This window comes from Lissotriton vulgaris, chromosome 11 (genome assembly GCF_964263255.1).
Source record: "Lissotriton vulgaris chromosome 11, aLisVul1.2, whole genome shotgun sequence".
NCBI lineage: Eukaryota > Metazoa > Chordata > Amphibia > Caudata > Salamandridae > Lissotriton > Lissotriton vulgaris.
The window spans coordinates 635919862-635945160 of NC_141699.1; the positions used below are offsets into that span (position 1 = coordinate 635919862).

The 25299-nt window shown below is 48.7% G+C and overlaps 1 protein-coding gene across 1 annotated transcript in view; it reads right to left on the reverse strand.

Annotated features, from left to right (window-relative positions):
• LOC147683273 (uncharacterized) overlaps window positions 1-25299 on the reverse strand; it is a 1451334-nt gene that overhangs the window by 596418 nt on the left and 829617 nt on the right. Inside the window, exon 14 of the mRNA XM_086943731.1 lies at window positions 2233-2370. Coding sequence (XP_086799857.1) covers window positions 2233-2370 — 138 coding nt within the window. The remainder of the gene's footprint in view (window positions 1-2232; window positions 2371-25299) is intronic.

Here is a 25299-nt window from a genome sequence, read left to right on the forward strand (position 1 = left end):
GAAAGAAAAAAGTTTTTGTTCAATTTTCTAACAGGCGTAACCCAAAAATGTTCCCTTATCCTAATGAATGGAATGAGTCAAAAAAGTGTGGGAAGACAGACTAGGGAGAAAAAGAACAGGGACAAGTTAAAGAACAGACCAAGTATAGCATAATCAAAAAAGGGGGGGCAAACCCTAAAAGGTGGTCATTATTATTTCTATGTTTTTGTATATCAATCTCTTGTTGTTACTCCAAACAGTTCCAAGGAAAAAGTTCGACCCACAGAAAAACAGAGATATCTGGCAAACAAATTTGGGTTACGCCTGTTAGAAAAAAAAAATTGTGTGTGTCGAGGGAGGGTCGGGGTCGACGGTCTTACTTACGACCCGCTGCGCTGGAGTCACGTCCTCGACATCAGAATCTTCTGCCTCTGAGTTGCTGTAGATGACATGCTGTTCTGGGACGTCGACGCCTTCCTAGAAGATATCGTCCGGAATCGATGCTGAAGTTCGAGCCATTGTTCTTCTGGCTCTCCGGTCCCAGATAGTCTTTTTGGAGCGGAAGGAGGCACAGGCTGAACAGTCCTTGGCCTCGTGCTCTGGAGAGAGGCAGAGGTTACAGACCTCGTGGAGGTCGGTGTGGGGAAACTTCGACCCACATTGAGAACACTTTTTAAATGGCGTCCTTTCCATTAGCTGGAGTCTAGGCCTAGTTGGGCACGAAGGCCGTAGTCGACGACCAGAATTGATGTTCTTGGTCTTGAAGAGTAGTGTTGACTGGAAAACGTTTTTGAGAGTAGTTTCTTGAAGCTGGTGAGGATTGCGCGCCGACGGGAATCGGTTCCAACAAGGAGCGGGGAACCACATCCAAGCCCGGTGGCGGAAAAAAACAATCTGGGGATGGAGCCAAAGCCCATGCGCAGTATCACCCAAAGGAGGTGTCACCTATCTCGTGACTTCCAAAGACTTTCTACAAGAAAAAAAAAATGCAAACATCCGGGCCCAACACTAGGTGGCCATCTATGCACAGTATGCAATCTGCAGCTCATATGCCTCGAACATATTGTTTACAACGCACGTGTTACAACGTGCATCATTACAACTAATGTTTTACAACGCGAAAACCATTACAATGCATGCCATTACATCGCATATTCCATTACAACGCATTCCCCAAAGTAACGCCCCAGCGGAGTTAGAACAGTAATTGCGTTGTAATGATTATGCGTTGTAATGACATGTGTTGTAATGGATTTAGCGATGTAAAAAATGAGTTGTTATGACACGCGTTGTAACGCGAGCGTTATAAAGTGTCATGTTCCATTTGCACGAATCCATAACACTGTGCACCCATTGCATGATTTTAGTCCATGTGTACTGCTTAAATATATATATATATATATATATATGTATATAAATTTATTAATTTTGATATGAAAAGCATTGTCAGTCAGAACTCTATTTCGGTTCGATGAATCATAAAAGTGCACAGTATAGTAATTAAAAACAAGATAAATACAGATAACAGTGCAAATGTATAAGATACATTACAATCATAATACATCCTTACTACATCCAATAATAATAAAACGCCACAAAGTTAATAAAGCGGCGATAAGGGGCTTGATAATATGCCCTTGAGAATTCCAATAGAAGCCCATGTTCACACCAGAACATGAGCTTCTATGGGAATTCACAATGGCATATTATCAAGCCCATTATCGCCGCTTTAGAGGCAGTTTCCTGCCGCTAAAGCAGCGATAATTTTAACACCGTTCTTGATAATATGCCCCATGGATGGCTCTTGTGGGTCTTACAGCCTTTGCTATTCTGACACTCTCCTCTTGGCTGTTTCTGTGTTACATCCCCGTGCTAAGGGGCATATTATCAAGAACAGTGTTAAAATTATCACGCTTTAGCTGCAGGAAACTGCCACTAAAGCGGTGATAAGGGGCTTGAAAATATGCCCTTGAGAATTCCAATAGAAGCCCATGTTCACACCAGAACATGAGCTTCTATGGGAATTCACAAGGGCATATTATCAAGCCCATTATCGTCGCTTTATAGGCAGTTTCCTGCCGCTAAAGCGGCGATAATTTTAACGCTGTTTCTTGATAATATGCCCCCAAGTGTCTCCAGTTCTGTTAGTTGTCCCTCATATTTCAGTCTTTTCTAGTTCCATTTCTGAAGAAACACTAGGACAGGGAAACAAAACCTTCATCTTAACCACAATGAATAACATCAGATTCTTACCACACTCCAGGGCTTTTCTCTGCTCCTCACTGAGGACACAGGCAACGGCAGAATCACAATGTTACATTCCATGTCAAGGCCATCTTTTGTTTCACACTGAGTGCACTCTGTGAGGTTGACCGTTGTTGACGCGTACAGCTGGATGGGGATACAAAAATGCAACAGGTGAAACTTTTTCTTGACTTAGTACATTTCACATACACTATCAACTGGATTATCTCCACCTCTCTTCCCGCTCACCTGCATACATCTGAAAGATGCTGGTACAATTACCTCAGCTAGAAACCCATTTACCTTCTTTTCTTATTATTATTATGTTCAAACTAATTACTCAAACTACCTCTCTCCTTAAACTGAACATTAGCCATGCTACTTGTTTGTATAGAGTGATAGCAGTTACAAAAAAAATATAGCGATGCCAACACTGCAATTTACTTTTACTGCCTAACTTCCATAAACTCAATATGAAATAATAATGTAATAATAATAGTAATAGAACTTCTCAATAGGATGGGACTATCTGACTACCTTTGCCCTGTCCTGCCAGGGACAGGCCGGCTTTAACATTGCTGGCACCCTGTGCGACAATGTTTGTTGGCACCCCCCAATGACCACCTCTGCCACGGATTCCCTCACTAGCACCCTTTAGCAGTGCCCCTCAAGTCTCCATAACCACTGTCTCTCAGATTCATTTAGTTTTAAAGCACCACTCATACCAGTGTAAGGTGTCAGCACACTTTACACACACATTGCACAGAGACAATCATATGTTTTTAAATCAGTGCATAGGAAATGTTAAATCAGACAGGACTACAAGGTGTAGTGTAGGAGTGACATGTCATCGATACTGGTAGGCAATATAGTTTAAGAGTCCTTATTCTGGAAAAGAACAAATTCAGAATTTAAAACATAACATCATTGTTAGGGGTTCTCTTTAATAATAAAAATCGTTTCCTACCCCCAACAAACACGTTTGGCAAGGTTAGGATAATGAAAGACTGGGCAAAAAAAACATTTAGCTCTCACATATACCTTCCAGTTTGCATTAAGCTCTTTGATGACAGTCAATAGCTCAATGTTCTATATTAGGATTTTCACTTATGAATGACAAGTAACAAAAGGAGCTCTGTATATGCACTTTGTTAACTGCATAGTACACGTTCTTCGCAGCAAGCTTTTTAACCCTCTGTACTACCTTAAAATGAGTCCAAATTTCCACTAGACAAACCTTCGGTCTCTTTCTCCTAAACTGAGAAAAATCGTAACTGTAAGACTTTCGGTATTGACAGAAAGCATTTAGGAATCTAAAAGTTAGGACTCCTAACTTTACTACTCCTAAACTGAGAAAAGGACTCCTAAAGTTAGGACTCCTAACTTTAGGACTCCTGAATGCCTTCTGGGAATACCAAAAGTCTTAAAGTTAGGATTTTTCTCAGTTTAGGAGTAGTAAAGTTAGAACTCCTAACTTTAGGACTCCTAAATGACTTCTGTGAATACCGAAATGAGTATGGGCCCGATTCACAGAACTAACTTGAGACAAAATCCTAAACGTACTACTTTTGGTATTCACAGAAAGCATTTAGTAGTAGTAAAGTTAGGATTTGGTCTTAAGTCTGTCTCAAGTCTGTCTCAAGTCTGTCTCAAGTCTGTCTCAAATCTGCCCTACTACTTTTGGTATTCACAGAAGACATTTAGTAGTAGGAAAGTTAGGATTTTGTCTTAAGTTTGACTTAAAACAGACTTAAGACAGTCTTAAGATAGTCAAGACAAACTTAAGACAGACTTAGGACAGACTTAAGACAGACTTAAGACAGACTTAAGACAGACTTAAGACAGACTTAAGACAGACTTAAGACAGACTTAGGACAGACTTAGGACAGACTAAGGACAGACTAAGGACAGACTTAAGACAAAATCCTAACTTTACTACTACTAAATGCCTTCTGTGAATACCAAAAGTAGTAAGTTTAGGATTTGGTCTTAAATTAGTTCTGTGAATCTGGCCCCAAGTGCCTTCTGTGAATACCAAAATGGTAGTAAGTTTAGGATTTTGTCTTAGGTTAGTTCTGTGAATCGGGCCCAAAATTTTTATCTTCTGACTTAGAAACGTTTCTGGAGCTTTTCTTCCCGGGGGTCCCTCGAGGCTCTCAGCCAGTCCAGATTCGATGAGAGTTCGCCGACTTGCCTTGAGACGAGCCCCCGGTCAAACTTATGGAACTCAGACCTCCGGAGCTTTCCAGCGGAATGAACCAGAGATCCCGGCCAGCTCGGAGTTAAAGGTGGGTGTCTTGACTCTTGCGGTCAGTCCCGGTCACCTTTCCTGTGTCCGGACTTAAAAACCTTTACAGGCCTTTTTTCTCCTGTGGTCCTTTGATGCGCATCACCAGGCCAGATTCGGTGAGGGTACGCTGGCTTGGGCTTCAGCCAGCTTCCGGTTAAACTCTGGAAGCCAGATGGTCCATGAAAGTTTGGGACTTCAATTCCCAGAATCCACTTCTGTCCGTGTTGTATTGTGCCGTTTTCTGTCATTTTCCTCTCTTTCCTGTCTTGTGCTCTGTTTTCAGTTTTTTCCATTGTGCCTGTTTTTCCTGTCTTTTAGCCCTTTTTGCCTTGAATCTCATTGTTTTTCTGCCCGTTTTTCCCTTTCCAGCAGCTGTTGCCCGTGGCTCATCCCCCCTGCTGCTTCCTGCTCCCACCCCCCAGCTGCGCCTCTCTCCCCCTTCCCTACTTAATGGCAGCGGCTGCGAGGGAGCACAAGCAAGACCTTTGACCACCTGGTCAGGGACCTGCTCTCTCCCCCTGCAGCTCCGCTGTTAAGTGCCACTGCTCTGTGCACTGTGCAATGCTTAGTGGGTAGGTGTTCAAAGCCCTCCTCCACCCACAGACTCCTGCCTACGCCTCATCACGGGTGACCCAGTGAGAGAGCCTTGCTCTTCTGCTGGTTCCACTTCTGTCCGTGTTGTATTGTGCCCGTTTTCTGTAATTTTCCTGTTTTTTGCTCCGTTTTTTCCATTGTGCCTGTTTTTCCTGTCTTTTAGCCCTTTTTGCCTTGAATCTCATTGTTTTTCTGCCCGTTTTTTTTCCCTTTCCTGCCGCTGCTGCCCATGGCCCCTCCCCCTGCTGCTTCCCCCTCCCATCTCCCAGCTGTGCCTCACTCCCCACTTCCCTACTTACGCCACTGGTGTGCCAAAGGCAAACCTGTCTGCACCCGTCCGCGACCTGACCGCGACCAGCTCCAAGGACCCTGGATCTCCGACCCACTACGACTACAACCCAGATGCCCTCCTTGCACTCAACCCCGGTAGAAACAGCAACTGCCAGAGGTCAACGGCGAACACCACCCACTGCCAATTTTCCTGCAGACATTCCTTCACCATCCACAGCACCCCTTCAACCTCCACACCCATGCCGGATGCCCGCGCCAACGAAGCCCTGAAATGCATCCTCCTCAACTTGCGCACCCTACACAGACACGCCATAGAGATCTGGGACCTCCTCGATACCCTCATGCTAGACATCACCTTCTTCACAGAAACCTGGACAAATGCCACCTTTGTCACCGCCATCCGCGACGGCTACAAGATCCAGAGGAAAGACCGCCCCCACAGCCCAGGAGGAGGACTCGCCATCGCACACAAGAGCTCCCTTCGACTCTCCACTTCCAGCATGAGCGGCCCCCTCTCCAACACCGAACACCTCCAGTTTCAGATCCAGACCAGCCCCAGAACCACGCTTTGTGGCACCCTTGCCTAATACCCCCCCGGGTCCCGCGCTCCATTCACTACCACCACTGCTGACCTCATTTCACCCCAGGCCATTGCCTCCACAAACCTCTTACTCATGGGAGACCTGAACTTCCACCTTGACAACCGCAGCCACCCGGACTCCACCACCCTCATGGACAACCTCGGACTGAAGCAGCTCGTCACCACCCCACCCACAAGACCGGACACATCCTCAACCCCCATCTTCATTCACTTCAGCCACACCTCGCAGCCCCTCTGGACAGACCACCACTGAGTACACTTCTCTTCAAGCACCACCACCGCACACAAGCACCCCCCGCGCCCGCATGAAGAAACTGGAGCAAGGTCACAGAAGAGAACCTCAACTCTACCCTCGTCTATGACCCCCCCTCCGCCACAACCGACGCCAACGGAACTACACCTCTGGATCTTCAGCTGTTCAGACAAGCTCGCTCCACTCCGCCGCCCTGACAGACAACACCCTCTGAAGGCTGCTTGGTTCACAACCGACCTCCAATAAGCTAGACGCTCATGCAGATGGCTCGGGAAACGATGGAGAAACAGCAATACCGCACCAAAGAACAGTCCACCTACAAGCACGCCATAACAGAATACCACCAACTCATAATACATACCAAGAGTACCTTCATCAGGAACAAAATCCTCACCAATGCCAGCAACTCAAAGGAATTCTTCAACATCATCCAGCAGTTCACCAAACCTCCCAGCGAAGCCACGGACATCATAACATCCCAGGACCTCTGCAACAAACTTGGCTCCTACTGCCACCTAAAGATCAAGGCCCTCTACGACAACTTCAGTGAATAGACTCCAGAAACCACTCTCCCCTCCAGCAATGACAGCCAACCCACCATCACCACCTGGACACAGGTCACCACCAAAGACACCACCGCAACCATGAAAAGCACCCACTCAAGAGCCCCCATGAACCCCTCCCTGCCCCATATCTTCCACACAGCTGCCACCGTCATCATGCCCGAACTACGCCACACCATCATTGCCACCTTCGAATCCGGCATCTTCCCTGACGACTGGTAGTGGGCTGTGTTCAAGCCCCTCCTCAAGATACCCCCTGAGCCAGCAGACCTCAAAAACTACTGGCCCATCTCTCTCCTTCCCTTCGCAGCCAAAGTCACAGAGAAATTTGTCAACGTAAAACTGACCACCTTCATTGAAGAGAAAGCCATACTCACCTCCTTCCAGTCTGGATTCCAAAGCAACCACAGCACGAGACCACCCTCCTTGATGCCACTGATGACATCTGCATGCTTCTCGACCAGGGACTAGACCTCTCCAATGCCTTCAACACCTTCTCCCACCACACTCTTGCAACCAGTCTCTATGATTCTGGCATACAAGGACTCGCCCTCGACTGGATCTGATCCTTTCTCACCGGCAGAACCCAATGGATCAGACTCCCTCCCTTCCTCTCCTAACCCATAGAGATCAATGACGGAGTACCCCAAGGATCAACGCTCAGGCCCCATGCTCTTTAACATCTACATGGCCCCCTCGCCGCTATCGTCAGACAGCATCGGCTCAGCATGGTATCCTACACTGATGTTACCCAGCTCATCCTCTCTCTTACGAAGAACCCCGAAAACACCAGACTCAGCTTCTAAGAAGGAATGAAAGACATTGCAGCTTGGATGAGCGCCAACTGCCTAAAGCTGAACTCAGAGAAGACAGAGGTCCTCGTCCTTGGACCCTCCCCCACCACGTGGGACAGCTCGTTGTGGCCCTCTGCCCTCGGAAACCCACCCACCCCGACGGACCACGCCCGGAACCTTGGCCTCATTCGAGACTCCTCCCTCACCATGACTCGCCAGGTTAACGCCGTCACCTAGACCTGTTTCAACTCCCTCTGCATACTCCGCAAGACCTTCAAGTGGATCCCACCTAAAGCCAGAAAACCATCACCCACGTAATCATTACCAGCAGTTTGGTCTACGGAAACGCACTCTACGCGGGAATCAACAAATCCCTGCTACAGTAATTCCAGTCCATCCAAAACATAGTAGCCAGACTTGTCCTACGCACCACACGACATGAGCACATGACCCAACACCTGCGAGACCTCCACTGGATCCCCGTTGAGAAGAGAGTAACCGTCAAGCTACTTACCCACGGCTACAAATCCCTCCACAACGTCGGACCCAAATACCTCAACGAAAGAATCTCTTTCCATGCAACCAAAAGAAACCTCTGCTTCACCAACCTCGCCCTAGCAACTATCCCACACATCTGCAGAACCAAAGCCGGGGGGAAGAGCCTTCTCCTACATCGCAGCCAAATTCTTTCCTTAAGCTTGCCATCTGGCTGGGTTCAAAGTGTAGGGGTATAAATGAAACTGGCAAATCCTGCCTGTCTCTTCCTTTTTTTGAAGATCATGGTTTACAAACCTCCCCCCTTGCTCAGTGATTCATATGCAGTAGAACTCTCTCCTCCCAGAATGGCTCTTTCACCTCAGGGGCTACTTATCACCTCCTCAAAGCAGCTTGGCTAGTCCACTGTAATCTGACCAATGGGGGTGTGGCCAAGCAAGATGGTGGCGTTGACGTGCTTAACAAGAGATCCAGCTATCTCCGTATCCAAAATTATCCTGGTTGTGGTAAACAACACTTCGCAAAGCGTTAACACATTAAGTCCCCCTCTCCCACCCGAGGACCTCACTAGAATGGAGGTTCAGGGCACTGAGCCTCTGGGGGAAGAGAGAATATAACAGGAACACCCGGAGACGGGTGGCCATCTTTCGGAACCTGGAGACTCAGGGGACGATGGCGTAGGAAAAAGAGGCAGAATGACAGACGGGGGCAACTGAAGCTACCCCTGGACTTTGCCCGCAGATGACATTGTTGGCCTTACGTCCAGTCGGAGTGCTGCCAGAAGGTACGGGTAGCTAGGGAAGATAAAAATAGACTGCTGAGATGAGGGGCTATACTCCCTTGAGCGCTGAATCCAACCATTTGCAGGAACATTTAACTGTAGAGAAGGGAGGGCCCCGGACCGATCACACCCATTAGATGCACTGCTGGTTGACCTTTGAGACCCTTGGGAGGTAACGGCGAGACCCGGAAGGCCCGGGTGGGCGGCTGCCACAGCGTAGCCGCCCCACCAGAGCAACAAATTAACTATCAGGTGCCTTCACAGAAATGAGGTACCGGTGAGGGCCGGGATGGCTGACCGCTTTAATGGGAGCAGCTGAGGAATAATTCGGCTGCACAGGGCCAAGAGGACAGACCTTCAAAGCGTGACCTACGTGGGTCCCAATCCTTACAGCAGGCCGCAGGAGAGGTGTAAGACCCGTGTCCTGCGACATGCGTACTTCTGCAACAGCGGGGGGAAACAAAGAGCAGCTGAGCCCGGTCAAAGGAGGCCCACTATGGCGAAATAAATAGCAGACTTCGAAGAAAGATCTCAGGTAGTAGCTGCGCAACACACACTGAATAAAAGTCTAGTAAGACAAGAGGGGAACTTATTGAAATACCCGTTAAGAATCAGTGAAAGACAAATTGCTAGCAAACAGATAAAAGGTTCTAATCTTTAACATTACCAGTGATTACGCCCCCTGACCGGCACTGTTAAATATAAATATGGTGAAAGACAAAGGAGACAAGTCAGCCCAAACCAATAAAATCTCTAATTACGCTCAACCACTTCCATTAGATCAAGGGGCCCAAAACACTGACTGACCCCCGTAGATAACATAAGTGCTCATGGCCATTCACACCACGCGTGATATACTTAAAAATAAGATTACATCGGTGGCTATGATCTAAACTTACTTCGCTGCAACTTGCGAAAAGTAGCAGAAAGGGTCACAGCTACCGAACTGACAGTAGATACACTGCAGACGGAGCATGTGCAAAAGAAACCATTGATGGACGGAATGCCAGACAATCCAAGCATTCATCCCCAGTCAGAAGGAGCTGAGTTAAATCCATCATTCTTTTGCTCACCACACCACCCCAGTTTGGACCCAGCCATATGCAAATTAGTCTTGACCCTGAGCTGCACGTACTGAGGGACACAGTGATCAGCCACATCTCCGGACATCTGAGAGACCTTCATTGGCTCCCCGCCAACAAAAGAATCACCTTCCGCCTCCTCACCCACGCACACAAAGCCCTACACGACCAAGGCCCGAGCTACCTCAACAACCGGATCAACTTCTACGCTCCCAAACGCCACCTCCGATCAGCCAACCACGCCCTCGCCACCGTCCCCCGCATCCGAAGAGCGACAACAGGAGGAAGGTCCTTCTCCTACCTGGCCGCCAAGACCTGGAACTCCCTCCCGACCGACCTGCGCCTGACCCAAGACCACCTCTCCTTCAGGAAGAAGCTGAAGACCTGGCTGTTCGAGCAGTAACAGCACCCCCCTCCCCCCAGCGCCTTGAGACCCTACGGGTAAGTAGTGCGCTCTATAAATGTCTTTGATTGATTGATTGATCAACCTCTAGAAAAGAGTGTTGCGACTGGACGAACACACCGAAGATGCCGAAGTAAGGTCTCACGAACAATCTCAGATTTCTCAGATTTCCGGAAAAAACAGAGGGCCCATCAGCAAAATTGTTCCTGGAAGAATGGCTGATGGGTGTACTGATCCCAAAGAAATTCTCGACATATCGTATGATCCAAATACTTGGGTAGATTGGACTATTATGGGGATCGGGAGGGGAGGTAACTACATCACAGAGTTTACCACACAAACTGAAATAGATGGCGGGGGCCTTCCCCCCTAGAGGCTGGTGCCTGCCAACGGAGTTAGAGGCTAGTCCTCACACCTCGGCGGCCAACCAACCACTTCCTTAGAATGGGGCGGGAGGGGAGGGAAGGTATACTATCATCTTGTTGTTTTCTACCTATATAGGGTAATAAGTTGGTGGGGTTGAAGCAGAGGAAATGGGGCAACATCTACATATCTTCACCAGGTTATGTTTTGAAAGATTGGGGAATGTAATATTGCCCAAAGGGAAGGGGGAAGTTGGCATACCTATGTTCTGGGGCAAGCAGACCTTCCTTCATAGGGATCAATGGAGAGTATACAACATGTTACAAAAATGGATGACAATGATCACCTTTATGTGTGCAGAGAGGAATTATGCCGGGAGAGTGGCAAACGAGATGTGCTGTGGCAACCACCAGGAGCAAGTTAATTATGTGGAATGTGCAATGCATTGCACACTCGAAAAACGTAGGTGAATATTTGCTTATTTGAAAAGATATAAGGTGGCGGTGGCTTGTCTCCAGGGAACTTACATTTGGGAGACTCTATAAAATGTTTAGCCGCAGTCCTCGCGGAGTCAAGACTGGCCTACCTAGGATACACCTGACGAGCTCCGCCAATGCCTATCACATACTCAACAACGGCTGCATGTTAGAGGGACTGAGAGGTTCGATTAGCTTTTGGGATGACCTGCCGCTGTCGCTTATGGGGTGCATAGTGATCATTAAAATGATCATTTTACCACTGTGCTTATATATATTGCAACACTCATTCTATATGATACCACAGTTGTATTTCAATACACTAGAATACACTGGTGACCCCCTGTGGGACAAAAAACGATGAAGAGTGCGACTGACGATACTGTAAAGAACATGGGAGAGGGGGGGACTGGAGGTTCCAAGTTTGGAGCTATATTACATGGCCTTTCAGCTCCAATACGCAGTTTACTGGCTGGATAACGACAACAATTGGGAAAAACCTCTCTTGGCCGGGATAAAGGATAGGGACACGCTTGCCGAGCTGTTGATGATGGTGGGGGGGGGGGGGGGGGGGGGGGGGGAGGGGAATGGTCCCCGAGAGCTGTCTGTAGAATAATATGCCATGTGGCAAAAGTATGGGAAAGCGTAGTTCGGTGAATGGTCCAGCATGCCCCATATGCACCAGACATGCGCCTATGGGCAATACAATCATTTGCCGCAATTGCGGACTCCCATGTCAGTACGACGTTGGAGGGAGGGCTGCTGTCAATTGCTGGGTGACCTTATAGAGAAGGGAAATTCATAAAGTGTTAGGACGCACAAAGTGAGTTTGAGCGTGGGCCAGGCTAATTCCTACAAAACGGGATAATATTGAGTGTTGCACTGGAGCTGTGGCAAAACTTCCCAGAAGAGCCCCCCATCACTAACTTATTAGGGACAATGTTAACCATGGCACAGGGAAGGCGACTTATCTCACATCTCTATTGAGCATTACGCGAGGACATGCCGAAGGAGCTGTTTCAAACTACTTCATTACAATATTATACATCAAGTATACCTAAACCTGCGCACATCACATATATTATACCCACACCGCACGGATAACTGCCCCAGATGCAACACACAGGGAGCAAATTTCCTTCACATGGTCTGGCAATGTCTCACGTTACAACCCTACTGGGAAAGAGTCATATCGCGTTTGGGAGAGGCCGCTGGTTAGAACATACCACGGGAGGTTAAGCACGTGTTACTGGGTCTACTACCCAAATTAAAAAACAAGAAGTTAAGTAGACGTTTTGTTAATTTGTGGTTGGTTCTAGCCAAACAATGAACAGTGATAGCTTGGATGCAACCCCACCCCCCGAAAACATACAGATTGGCTGAGAAATATAAACGAATGGGCAGCGGTGGAGCTGGCCAGAATGAGATTTGTAAGTGAAGATAAGAAAGGCTGAGGAAGATAGATTTGCGTGGGCCTCCATGATAATGGATCTCCAGCGAGATCAGGAGCCCACATTCCAACAGATTAACAAGAGGGGATCTCCCTAGAGGGGCAGGCCACATGGCAACCCAGACCAGCGGGACCCAACACTCAAATGATAGGGGCGATACAATACTATAGGTGATCTTAAACTCAGAAACAAAACTGACCCGAAGGACAGGGAGGGACAGGGGGGGTTATTGTTAGAATTTATTTGTTATACAAAATGTTGACAAGATACAACGTGGCAATCCAAAAACATTAATAAGTATCAATGTAATGCCTTACAAGGTATAGAAGGATTAACAATAATTGGTAATATACAGCTTAGAATGTTTCAAATGTAATGTAAATGTAATCGCACTAGGGCTGCGAGCACTTTTAGCTGGACTCTCTTGCTGGCACATTTACGGACTAAAACTGCATTTTTAACTTGGAAATATAGCGTTTTTTATCTTCTGTACCTGGGGGCTCTAAATAGTATGTTTTAATTGGGGAATTCGTTAGGCACACTGACACCTGTTTACACGCTGTACTGTACCCTCCCTGCCTCGCCCAGTCGTTTTATTGGAATAGTTGCTAGCGCCGGCGGGCGCCATCTTAGGTAGGGCTGGGGGTGCGCTCTAGTCGCGCCGCCCTCCCACCCTCCCAACACTCTATAAAATGTGTATCCCGGCCAGACGGCGCAGCGGGCTGGCGCAGCGGGCGCGCCGGATGCGCGCCGAAGCCGCGCCTAAGCCAAGCCCGTCTGCGCCCGTCCGCGACCGGACACGGCCCAGGGCCCAGGGCCCGACCCCCTGCCCCGACCAGCAGAATCTCTTGGAGCAGGAATGAACTTGTAAGTTACTCGCTCAATGTGTGTACTCCAGGACTCCACAGTATGAGAGCAGGGTTGAATGAAGGGTGCCGTCACTGCCAATTTCGTTTCCACACAGGGAAAGCAGATAGCAAGACTAGTAATTCTTCCTTGTCTTGCGGCCTTATTAACGTGAGATCGTTGAGTTGTCATAAATATGATGTTCATGAACTCCTCACTGATAAAAATCTTGACCTACTGTTCATGACAGAAACATGGCTTGATCCCAACTGTGACCCTGATATTATACAGGCCTTACCAGAGAACTACCAGATGGTCCGCCTGGACAGACCGAAAGGTAGAGGAGGTGGAATTGCGATCGCCTTTAAACAACATTGGGCCTGTAAACTTGAATCAATCTGCTTGGCAAGTTGTGAGGCGGGCTTTTTCACCATAACGATTGACGGTAATATAACTTTAAAAGGCTTGTTAGTCTACCGCCAACCAGGTCCTTTGTCCAGATTCAAAGGCAATCTGCTAGAGAGCATCACTGAAACAGCGTTAAGAAGTGATAAGTTTTTGCTGTTAGGTGACTTAAATACACATCTAGAAGATCCACTAGACAAGGGAGCGATGGAGCTCTGTGAGGAATTGAATACCCTACAGCTAGAACTCAAGGGTCAGCTTCCCACACACAACCGTGGGCATCTGTTAGATCCCATATTTGCTAACTGGGAGGATGTCCGGGCTGCACCCCCAGAGCCCCTGCCCTGGACAGATCACTTCCTTGTCCCGTTTGTCATTCACCTGCCTAAATACAAAGCTCATGCTTCCGCCCCTCTCAATTACCCTCGTCGAAGGTGGGCAACATTCTCCTTGCCAGAGTTTAATAGGGCTCTCATGGCGGAAGGGCCCCCAGGAGGCCAGGATGTGACAACAGCAAACAAATTGCTTAATGACCGCATCACAGCCGCTCTGGACTGTACAGCCCCATTGGGTCGGCCAAAAAAAGGTGCCCACAGACAGACAACTGCTCCCTGGTTTGGCGAGGCACTGCGTCTCGCCAAAAGGGACTGTAAGCGGGCAGAGAGACAATGGAGAGTGGCATATGATGACTCGATGAAAGAGGTCTATCATATCAAGAGACGCATCTATCATAATAGAATCCGTATTGAGAAAGCTACATACTATGCAGACAGAATCCAGAGGGCAGAGAATTCCGCCAAGGAACTGTTTAGTATATATAAGTCTCTAGCCACCCCAAAAACTGCAAGTCTAGATAAAGATCTCTCAGTAGCAGCATGCAATCGCATCGCTACTTATTTCGGAGATAAAGTGTCTAAAATCTACGCTGCTTTCCCCGAAATACCTCATGCAGCGGAAGAGCCAATAGACCTAGCAGCAGAGGAAGATGATCGTAATCGGTTACTTAACTTTATCACCCCTTCACCGGAAGAGCTAATTAAAATCTGTAGGTCTGTTAAATCTGGTTCTCCTCGAGATCCCGCACCCCCTAAAAGATTGAGTGACAGTTTGGAGACCTTGGAACCCTACATCAGGCATGTGCTAGATGTCTCCTTCCGATCCAGTTCAATACCTGAGGATTGGAAACAGGCTGTGGTGCTTCCCCTCCGCAAGAAGCCCAACATTAGCTTCGAGAATTTGAACAATTTGCGCCCCATCTCCTTGCTGCCTTATCTCTCCAAGGTAGCGGAGAAGGTGGAAAATAAACAGCTAATGACATATGTGGAGGAAGGCAACCATCTTCATCCTACCCAATTTGGGTTTCGGCCCCGTCATTCGACGGAGTCTGCCCTTCTGAGGGCTACCGAAGCCCTTAGGCAGGGTGCTGACGAGGGACAAACAATGGCGCTAATTTTATTAGACCTTAGCGCTGCGTTCAACACTGTGGCACATTCCATCTTGCTACAGTGTCTGGACAAGGTCGGGGTGAAAGGGGCAGCGTTGAAATGGATTTATTCATTTCTCACTGGCCGGGGTTTCCAAGTGAGGCAGGGTGACCACTACTCGGAGCGAATTCCTTTGGACCAGGGGGTGCCGCAGGGCTCGTCCCTGAGTCCAACACTTTTCAATCTTTATGTCGCTCCGATTGCCACCTTAGTAGAGAGTCACGGCCTCAGCTTGGTGTCGTATGCCGACGACACGCAGTTGGTCATCTCCCTATCGCGCGCACCCGGTCTTTCGGCGGACATCTTCAGAGCATGCATGCAAGACCTGGCTGCCTGGATGTCCGCCAATTGCCTCAAGCTTAATGGGGGCAAGACCGAGGTGCTGGTCGTGGGGGGCTGCCAGTCTGCGTGGACGTCGGCATGGTGGCCATCTTCCCTGGGCCCAACACCCATTCCGTGCCAAAAAGCGAGGAATCTGGGCATTTGGTTTGATGCCGCCCTCACCTTTGGCCCTCAGATCAATCAGGTGGTAGGACAATGCTTTGGGACCCTTAAAAGCCTCAGGAAGACGCTGAAGTTCTTACCTGTGAGAGCCCGACAGACCTTGGTACATGCACTAGTCACATCGAGGATGGACTATGGCAACCTTCTCTATTTAGGAACCCTGGAGAAGAATCTCAGCCGCTTACAGGTCCTACAGAACGCTGCTGCACGATTGGTGCTAAGATTACCCAGAAGAGCTGCTTCTGCAGCGGCTCTCCGGTCCTTGCACTGGCTCCCGGTCAGAAGCAGGGTAGAATTTAAAGCACTTTGCACGTGCCATCGGATCATTCATGGGAAATCCCCTCTTCCTCTACAAGGACTCTTGACACCTTATGAGCCTCCCCGCTCTCTGAGATCTTCTGGCTCTGGACTCCTGGCTGTCCCTAAGGTATCCAGAGCTCGGATGGGGGGTAGATCTTTCAGATGCCTTGCAGCCGCTAGATGGAACAAGCTGCCCATGGCGTTACGACTAGAGCCATCTGAGTCAATTTTTAGAGCTAAGCTCAAAACTGCTCTATTCGCTTAGTAGGTGTGCCGTTTTGTATGGTCCAGTAATAAAGTAGCTCCTCAGCGCGGGGACACGCCGTTGTTGCGTCACCATGCGCTTTACAAAACCCCCCCCAAAAAAAAAAAAATAAAGAAACTATACCAAGTATTTTATATTGATATGCTGTGTAATAATGTACTCTGTATACAAGACTGAAAAAAAATGTAAATACAAATTTTAACAGAAAAAAAAAATCTGACCAATCAGGGCAGATGACTGAAGCCTGAATTATGGCTTACAAACAAGAAAATCGTATAACTTCTTGTCTGTACATTTTAGGATAAATTCAACAATAGCATATTGTTGGATTTATCAATACGCTTCTAATAAGTCCTTGAATTATATTTTTCGGTACTTCCTGGTGGGAATTACCATTTAATAACGTCTTGCCATGTTAACCTATGTGGCTGGGGATCTGCAAAGGGGAAAATGAACTGGGCAATTTTCTCCAACAGCAGGGCTAATAAAGCACAAGTTACCTACTTGTGTAACGATATAGCTGTAAGAGACATTAGTTAGTGATAGATTCCTTACCTTAGAATATCTCCAGGTGTCAGACTGGATCTGGAAAGTTTTCATCAGCTGTACCCCTGCGCGTCGGTAGGTGTTGTCTTACAGCTCCGTGTACGTCGTTGGCGTCATGGTCGCCGAGATGACGTCACTGGAGCTTCTTAGACGTGCCCACGCGTGCTGACGTCAGTTCTGTACACAACTTTCTGTGCCAGGAACTCAGTGCCATGCAAGATTTTGACCCCTGGTGCATTGAAACTAGGGACCTGAAAGATGGTGGAGCCTCTCTTCCTCTCTCGAAGGGTGTGGAGGCGGGAAGAAAGTGGGCAAGGTGATAGTTTGCCCAATGTGGAAGGCAGTGACAACCTTTGGCAAGAAGGAAGGACGAATGCGAAGCACAACCTTGTCCGGATGAACCGACAAAAAAGGAGGCTTACAGGAAAGAGCCTGGCGCTCACTCACGTGCCTAGTAGAGGTGATGGCAACCAGGAAAGCAGTCTTCAAAGTTAATAAACGAAGAGGACAGTTGTGAAGCGGCTCAAAAGGAGCGCACATCAGAAAAGTAAGAACCAGATTAATTTCCCACTGCAGCAGCACAAACGGAATAGGAGGGAAAAGGTGAGTAATGCCTTTGAGAAATCTATTCACAACAGGGGACTTAAAAAGAGAGGGTTGATCAGGGAGCTTGAGAAAGGCCGAAATTGCAGAAAGATAGCCCTTGATAGTGCCCAGAGCAGAGCCCTGCTGGGCCAGAGAAAGAAGGAACAAAAGGCCTTCTGAAAGAGGCGCAGAAAGGGGATCCACAGCCTTCGCTGTGCACCATGCCACAAATTTGTTCCACCTGCAGGCGAATACCGATTTAGAGGAGGGACGCCTGCAGGTGGAACTTCAGGAGGCAAGTCAAAAGGAATCAACTGTCGCCGCTCAATCTCCATGCTTGTGGGTGGAGGCTGGACAGGTTCGGGTGGAGGTCCGTCCCCTGCTGCTGTGACAGAAGATCCTCCCGAAGAGGCAGTCGGGTCGGGGGATCCATGCTCATACTGAGTAGCTCGGGATACCAAACTCTTCGAGCCAAGTCCGGGGGCACAAGAATGACTTGGGCCCGGTCGCACCTAATCTTCTTCAGCACTCTGGGTAGAGGTGGTATAGGCGGAAAGGTGTACAATAGACCGCAGCTCCACTCATGATGAAAAGCGTCGCGGAGCGAGTGCCACCTTGGAAATTCCAACGCACAGAAGTGATGACATTGCGCGTTCTCTTTGGTGGCGAATACATCTAACCAACGCTCTCCCCACTGTTGAAAGAGACCTTGTGCCACCTCCGAGTGAAGACGCCTTTCGTGATCCATAAGGCACCAGCGGCTGAGTTTGTCCGCCCTGGCGTTCAAAGAACCTGAAAGGTGTTGAACCGTCAAGGAAACGCCTTGATGTTCCAGCCATGCCCAGAGGCACAGAGCCTCCTGACAAAGTGTCCACAACCCCACCCTGCCTTGTTTGTTGCAATACCACATGGCGGTGGTGTTGTCTGTGAACACCTGCACCACCCACCCCTTGACAGAGGGAAGGAATGCTTTCAGTGCAAGAAGGATCGCCCGTAGCTCCAGAAGGTTGATATGGACCAGGGACTCCACCAGAGAACAGAGGCCTCTGATCTCCAACTCTCCCATGTGGCCACCCCATCCCAGGAGGGATGCATCCGTCAATACTGTGTTCTCCGGCTGGGGAAGGGAGAGGGATCTGCCGCTGACCCAATGCTGATTCGTGAGCCACCACTGTAATTGCTGTGCAGTGCCCTCCGAGATCTGGACGTAGTCAGACAGGTTAACCTGATGCTGCACCCACTGGAACTTCAGGTCCCACTGCAGAGCCCGCATATGCCTTCTGCCATGGTTGGTTAGCAGGATGCAGGAGGCCATGAGGCCCATCAAGATCGGAATCATAGCCCGATTGTCCCGGACTCGCTGTTCAGGAGGATAAACCCGAAACTGCTGCGTGTCCAGAACTGCTCCGATGAAGTGGAGGTTCTGAGAGGGAATCTGGTGCGATTTCGTCACGTTGATGGAGAACCCCAACAAATGCAGGAGGTCGGCCGTAGTCTGGAGGTGGGAGATGACTGTTTGGGGCAGGCCCGCCTTCTACAACCAGTCGTCAAGATAGGGGATGACTGAAACCCCTGATCTACGCAGATGAGATGCGACCACCGCCATCACTTTGGTGAACACCCGGGGGGTGCTGGTAAGGCCAAAGGGGAGCACAGTGAAATTAAAATGCTCCTGCCCTACCGTGAATCGCAAGTAACGCCGGTGGGCCAGCAGGACGGAGATATGAAAATACGCATCCTGCAGGTCCAAAACTACCATCCAATCTTGCGGGTCGAGGGCAGACAAGATCTGAGCAAGTGTGAACATCTTGAACTTCTCCTTCTGAGGAAACGATTGACGTTCCGAAGGTCTAAGATTGGAAACCCGCCTTTGTCCTTCTTTGGAACCAAGAAGTAGTGGGAGCAACAACCACAACCTACTTCTGGCGTCGGAACGTGCTAGATAGCCTCCTTGGCCAAGAGGGCCGTAACTTCCTGCTGGAGAAGTGCCAAGTGATCCCCCGACATGCGGTGACACTGTGGTGGCATGGCTGGGGTGGTTATCTTGAAGGGAATGGAGTAATCCCTTCGACAATTTGCAGAACCCACCTGTCCGATGTGATGGTGCGCCTGTGGTGGAGGTGATGGCGGATCCTGCCACCCACTGGCGACTAGTGGGCCTGAAACACCGGACTAGAAGGTTTGGAGGCAATTTCAGCAGGTGGGGTGGTGGACGACCCACATGCTGGGCCCGTGACCCGCCTCTGCGGGTCCCACGTCCGCGGCTGCGCTGAAACTGTTGCTGCGTAGGCCTCTGGCTCCGAAATGAACGTGCTTGGGCGCCCCTTCCTTGACCATGAAAGGAGCGAAAAGCAGAAGCGGAAGGAGTGTGTGTGGCCGAAAGGCCCAAGGACTTGGCTGTAGCCCGCAAGTCCTTAAAACGCTCCAACACGTAATCTGCCTTATCGCCAATCAGGTGAGTGCCATCAAAGGGCATGTCCATCAAGGTGCTCTGGACATCCCCAGAAAAGCCAGTCGTTCTCAGCCAGGCATGGCGGCATAGCGCCACTATTGTGGTAATCGCCCTGCCCAGCGAGTCAGCAGTGTCAAGACCACAACGGATCGTGAACTTGGCTGCGCCTCTACCCTCAGCAATAGCTTGGGAGAGTACTGTCTGAGCCTCCACCGGACACTGAGGCAGCACTTGCGCAACCGTATCCCACACAGAGACATACGGTGTTCATAGACCGCAGTCCAGAACTGGCAGAAGAAAAAATCTTCTTCCCAAACGGCTCCAGTTTCTTGGATTCCCTGTCCGGTGGTGCAGAAAGTTAAGCGCTTGGGGAAGCAGAGGCCTGGACAACCAAGCTCTCCGGGGGAGGGTGTTTGGAGAGGAACTTTGGGGTGCCCGGGGCAGGGCGATGGCATCGGGCCACGTTCTTATCCACAGGAGCCCCTGTGTTGGGCCTGGACCAGGTGCCCCAAAGAACGTCCAAGAGTGCATCATTAAAGGGCAGCAGCGGCTCCGTAGAAGAAGACGCCGGCCAAAGCACCTCTGTCAGAAGGTTAGTCCTGACGGCCACGGTAGGAAGCTCGAGGTGGAAAGCCTTGGCTGCCCTATGCAGCACCATAGAATAGGAACCACCCTCCTCCGTAGCCATGGTAGAAGGAGACAGTGAGCCAGGTTCTGGAGTATAATCCTGGTCACCTGTATCCCCCAGATCCTCATCCCAGTCAGGGTCTAACTCGCTTTGTCCTGCGAGTGGGTCTTCAGACCCCTCCCAGTCCTCTCTGTCCTCCACATGCCGAAGAGGTGGAACATAAGGAGATGGGTGAAGATAGGGAAAGAAATTTCCTATCGACGTTGGAATCGGCGTTGGTCGACATGTCGGGGAGGAAGCCAGGGACGGCGTCGGCCGGGTCAGCGGTCGGCGCCGGTGGCAGTGCCATCGACGTGAATGTCAGTGGAGGTCATACAGGGCCAACCAACATGGACAGGGATCCATTCCAGGATTCATGGGGATCTCTGAGCGTCAAGACCAAAGTCGAAGCACGAGGACCCCTAGTGAGGCCAGCGCGACCCGAAGTCGCACCAGCGGAGCCGGACGGTCCGAAGACACGTGCCATGGCTGACAGGAACTCCTGCAGCTGGGCCAGAGTCGCTGATGGACCAGGAAAAGGCAAGTAGGCCATCGGCAACTGCGACGGCTCCGCTGAAGCCACGGGGGTGGCGCCACCCGCACCCTCAGCCACATCGCACGACGGGCGAGAGGAAGTTGAAGAGCGATGGTGCTTCTTCGACTTCTTGTACTTCGCCTTACCTGACTCAGAGTGCGAAGACTTGGAATGGTGGTGATGGCTCTGCGGCCAGTCCCTTGACCTTCCACGGGACCGGGACCTGGAACGGCATGGAGCAGACTCCTGTGCCTCTTGCCACTTTCGGGACCGCTCCTGCAAAGTTTTTGGAGCCATGGCCCGGCAGTAGGGGCACGACTCGGAGTCGTGGTCGCGCCCCAGGGGGTAGAGACACTCATGGTGCGGGTTCGTCACAACATTGTGCAGGGACAGGCAGTGAAAGACTTAAAACCGGGCATCCCTATTCACCTTGGAGTGTAAGTACTCAACAAACAGAGACAAAAGTCCCACAAAACTCAGTCAAAAAATGAATGGGGGTACCGCTCTCTCCAGATCTGCGCTAGCTGGCACGTAAAAAGAAAGAACTGAAGTCAGAACACGTGGGTGCATCTAGGTAGCTCCAATAATGTGATCTCGGCGACAACGACGCCAACGACATACGTGAAGCCGTATGACAACGCCTACCGACGTGCAGAGGTACTGCTGACGAAAACTTTCCAGATCCAGTCTGACACCTGGGGATATTCTAAGGTAAGGAATCTACCAATAACGTGTCTATTTAAGATACATCTTTTATAAGGACCCTGCCTATATCTACAGGACCCCCACCCCTGGAACACCTAGGGGAGACTCTATGGGGTTCTGAATATGTAAATATATTGCAGAACCTCAATCCATAGTGCTCCTAGAACAAAAGTAGATTTTGGGAAGCACTTTACTACAAGGTGGCAAGCGAAATGTGCAATGTCACTAAACCCAAGGCATTTTAAACCTATTTATAAGGGTCCTCCTTATAACTACCTAACACCCCCACCACTGGGGCACCTAGGGGAGACCCTGGTGGTACCTAATATGCGAGCATATTGTAGTTCATTAATTTTCAAGTGCCCCAAACACTAAAGTGAGTTTGGGCTCAACTTACATTTTAAAAGCAGTCCTGCAACATAGTGCTGCTTTTAAGCTCTCATGCCTCACCAGTAAACACATGCAAATGCAGAAGTGGCTGCTGGCCTCTAAATTGCCACTCCCTATTATATACTAGGAACTTAAAGGTAGTATTAATCTCCCTGCCCTATTATGAACTAGGGACTTATAGGGGAAGGCATGCCAATCAGAGGGGTCACCTAACCCATAGTCTACCCTAGTGTATGTAGGTGTTTTCACTGTATTTTAAGTGTATTTTTACCATCGCATTGGCCCTGGGCCTGGTAAGACAGAGCCCAGAGACAGTCGGAGTCAGTTACCACCAGTACCAGTCAGCAAACAATGGGGATGCCCAGGGCACAGATGACTTTGCAACATATACATTTTGGAAAACATCTGTATAAGGTTTTTTTTTATCTGTGCTGCACATTTTCCTGTACATTAGGAATCTGGTCCTAAACTGCATTAGTCTACAGACTGGTGTCTTGAGGACTAATGCAAAGGGGACCAGGGTGAATATTAGTGTCTATTATGGAGATTGATCAAACTCTGTATTTGAGTAGGCAGCCATGTGTTAATAGCATTTGGATAATCCAAGAAAGATCTACTGGGCTCAACTGAGTCCAGAAAATGTACTTCAGAGACCACCTGGTAAGCGTGAAGGTCATATTCAACATATTGAAAACATCATTCTAAAATCTGGTGTGTGATTGTGAATCGAGATGCCAAAAGAGAGTTTGTGTAAAGTACACATTACTATGCAAAAGAGCACAAGAAAGGTTGAGTAATTACAAACTCACAACAAACCTACAAAAACACCCTCCATAATACACAAAGCACCTTGCCATCAAATATCCTAACTAGGTGCTTTTACACCACCCTGAGCGCATCCAGACAGAAAGGAACTGCAAAACAAACATTGTGCACCTACACCAATGATCACAAAATAATGCAGATTCACCATCACAGAACAACCACAAATTCAGAGCTCACTTAAGTAAAATCACTCACACACAGAACAGATATGCACTTATTCTAAAAAGGCATTCAAAAATTGAAAGATTGGGAGCAGAGCTAGCCCTGGTCCAAGACGGCCCGAAGTATGGGGCTACCAACCAGACTTCCCTATTTGAATCTAACTCCACCAAATCTGTCATTAAGGAGACAACCATGACCCCCATTGGAGTGACTTACTAATTGGGCTTGGATGAGTTTTAGCTGGTGATGGCAAGAGAATATTGAAGGTTTCAGCCTTCACTAGTAGTGAGAAGCGATCATGGCTGGAAAAGTGGTTGCGTGGTGGTGTCCAGAGATCCTGCATCCCTTATTTGGTCATGACACAGCCAGAGCTGCTAGCTGGTTTGTGGCCGTAGAGGTTGGCATGGTCAGACAGGAAGGAAAGAGCTGGAGACCCTATCATAAGTGTCCCAGGGGGGGTGCCTGTCTCACATGAGGGGCCCCAAGGTGAGCAAGCCCTCACTAATGCTCGGCACACAAGTTTGGACAAGAAGACCTTTATGGCATCGGTGCTAAGGAGAGTAGAAAAACAGATGGTGTTTACTTGCAAGAAGACAAACAGCTGAGCAAGGGCTGGAATCAATGGAGGGCAGCATAGGATTTTGGAGTCTTGCACTGCTAAACTTGCCACAGACATGGGTCAAGTGCAGACCTTAGGTGCAACACAATGTGTGTCTTGCTAAAACTGAAGGAGATGTTCGAGAGTTTAGATAACTAAAGGAAGAGCACTCTATTAAGGGTGCTAAATATAACACACACTGTTGTTGCAGTTCAGAATGAGGGTGGTGAATAATAATATGTCATCTATTTAGTCTCGTGAGGTGGAGGGGCTGGTAATATGGCATGCAGGCGGCATTGTGATGATGGTTTCTTTCTATGAGTGAAAAGTGCGATCGGATTTGCTGTAAGACCATCTGACACAAAGAGGAGAACCTGGAAGACTAAAGGTTGTATTTACCTGGCCTGCACCAGCTGTCCCTGTCACAGACTAAACAGGTGCTAGCTATAAAGCATGAAATGGAAAAAGCTGGACTGTTGGCTTCTATGTGTTACCCTACTACATTGACTGGTGTACTTTAATAAAAAGTGTTATGTGTTCATTGTGAAGGCATTCCTTTGTGGTTTAGGCCATGAGTGAAGATGAACTGTAAACAGGTGTTGTTGGTGTTTTGTGTTCAAATAATTATAACAAAATATCCTAAGGGACTTATTTATACTTCCAAAGTAAAACGACCTAGCTTCTGTATTAGGGCCTTTGCATTCATGCTAAGACGTGACTGCTATCCAGGATGGCTGAATCATGCAAGGAACTGTGAAAACATTTGGACTACGCAGTACACAGTAGTGTGCTTTGCATGTCAACTTACTGTGCAGCCTATTGTGATATAACACTCCCCATCAAATAGTGCCTCCATTCGTGGAAATCTTCTGTATGGCCAAATGTCAGGGATTGCATAGCGTTGGTAATAAAGTTGAATATTGGGCTACTACGTGACTTTTTGTTGCCAAGATGTGTGCAACTGGTGGCATCTATGCTAAGTAATAAGCCACACATTTTGTGGAGGCTGTAATTGTAATTGTATTTATATAGCGCTTACTACCCCTGACGAGGCATCGAATCGCTTTTTAGTGAGTGGCCCGCTACTACAGAACCCAAAAAGGATTAGTGGTGAATTAGTATAGGGACATGTGAGTCCGTTAGTTGGATTGAAAAGGATAATGGAGGGGAAAGAAAAGGGAGGAGCCTAGAAAGTGTTTATTGGGAGATCATATTAGTAGGAGGAGGTTTTGGGTGAGTAAAGGAGAGATGGAGGAGAGAATAGTCCCAAGAAATGGATTAGGGAGTTTATAATAGTAAGATGAGTTTTCGGATGAGGCTAAGGAGGAATACGTGAGAGAAGAATTTAGAAAGGATTGTTTGGGAGATCA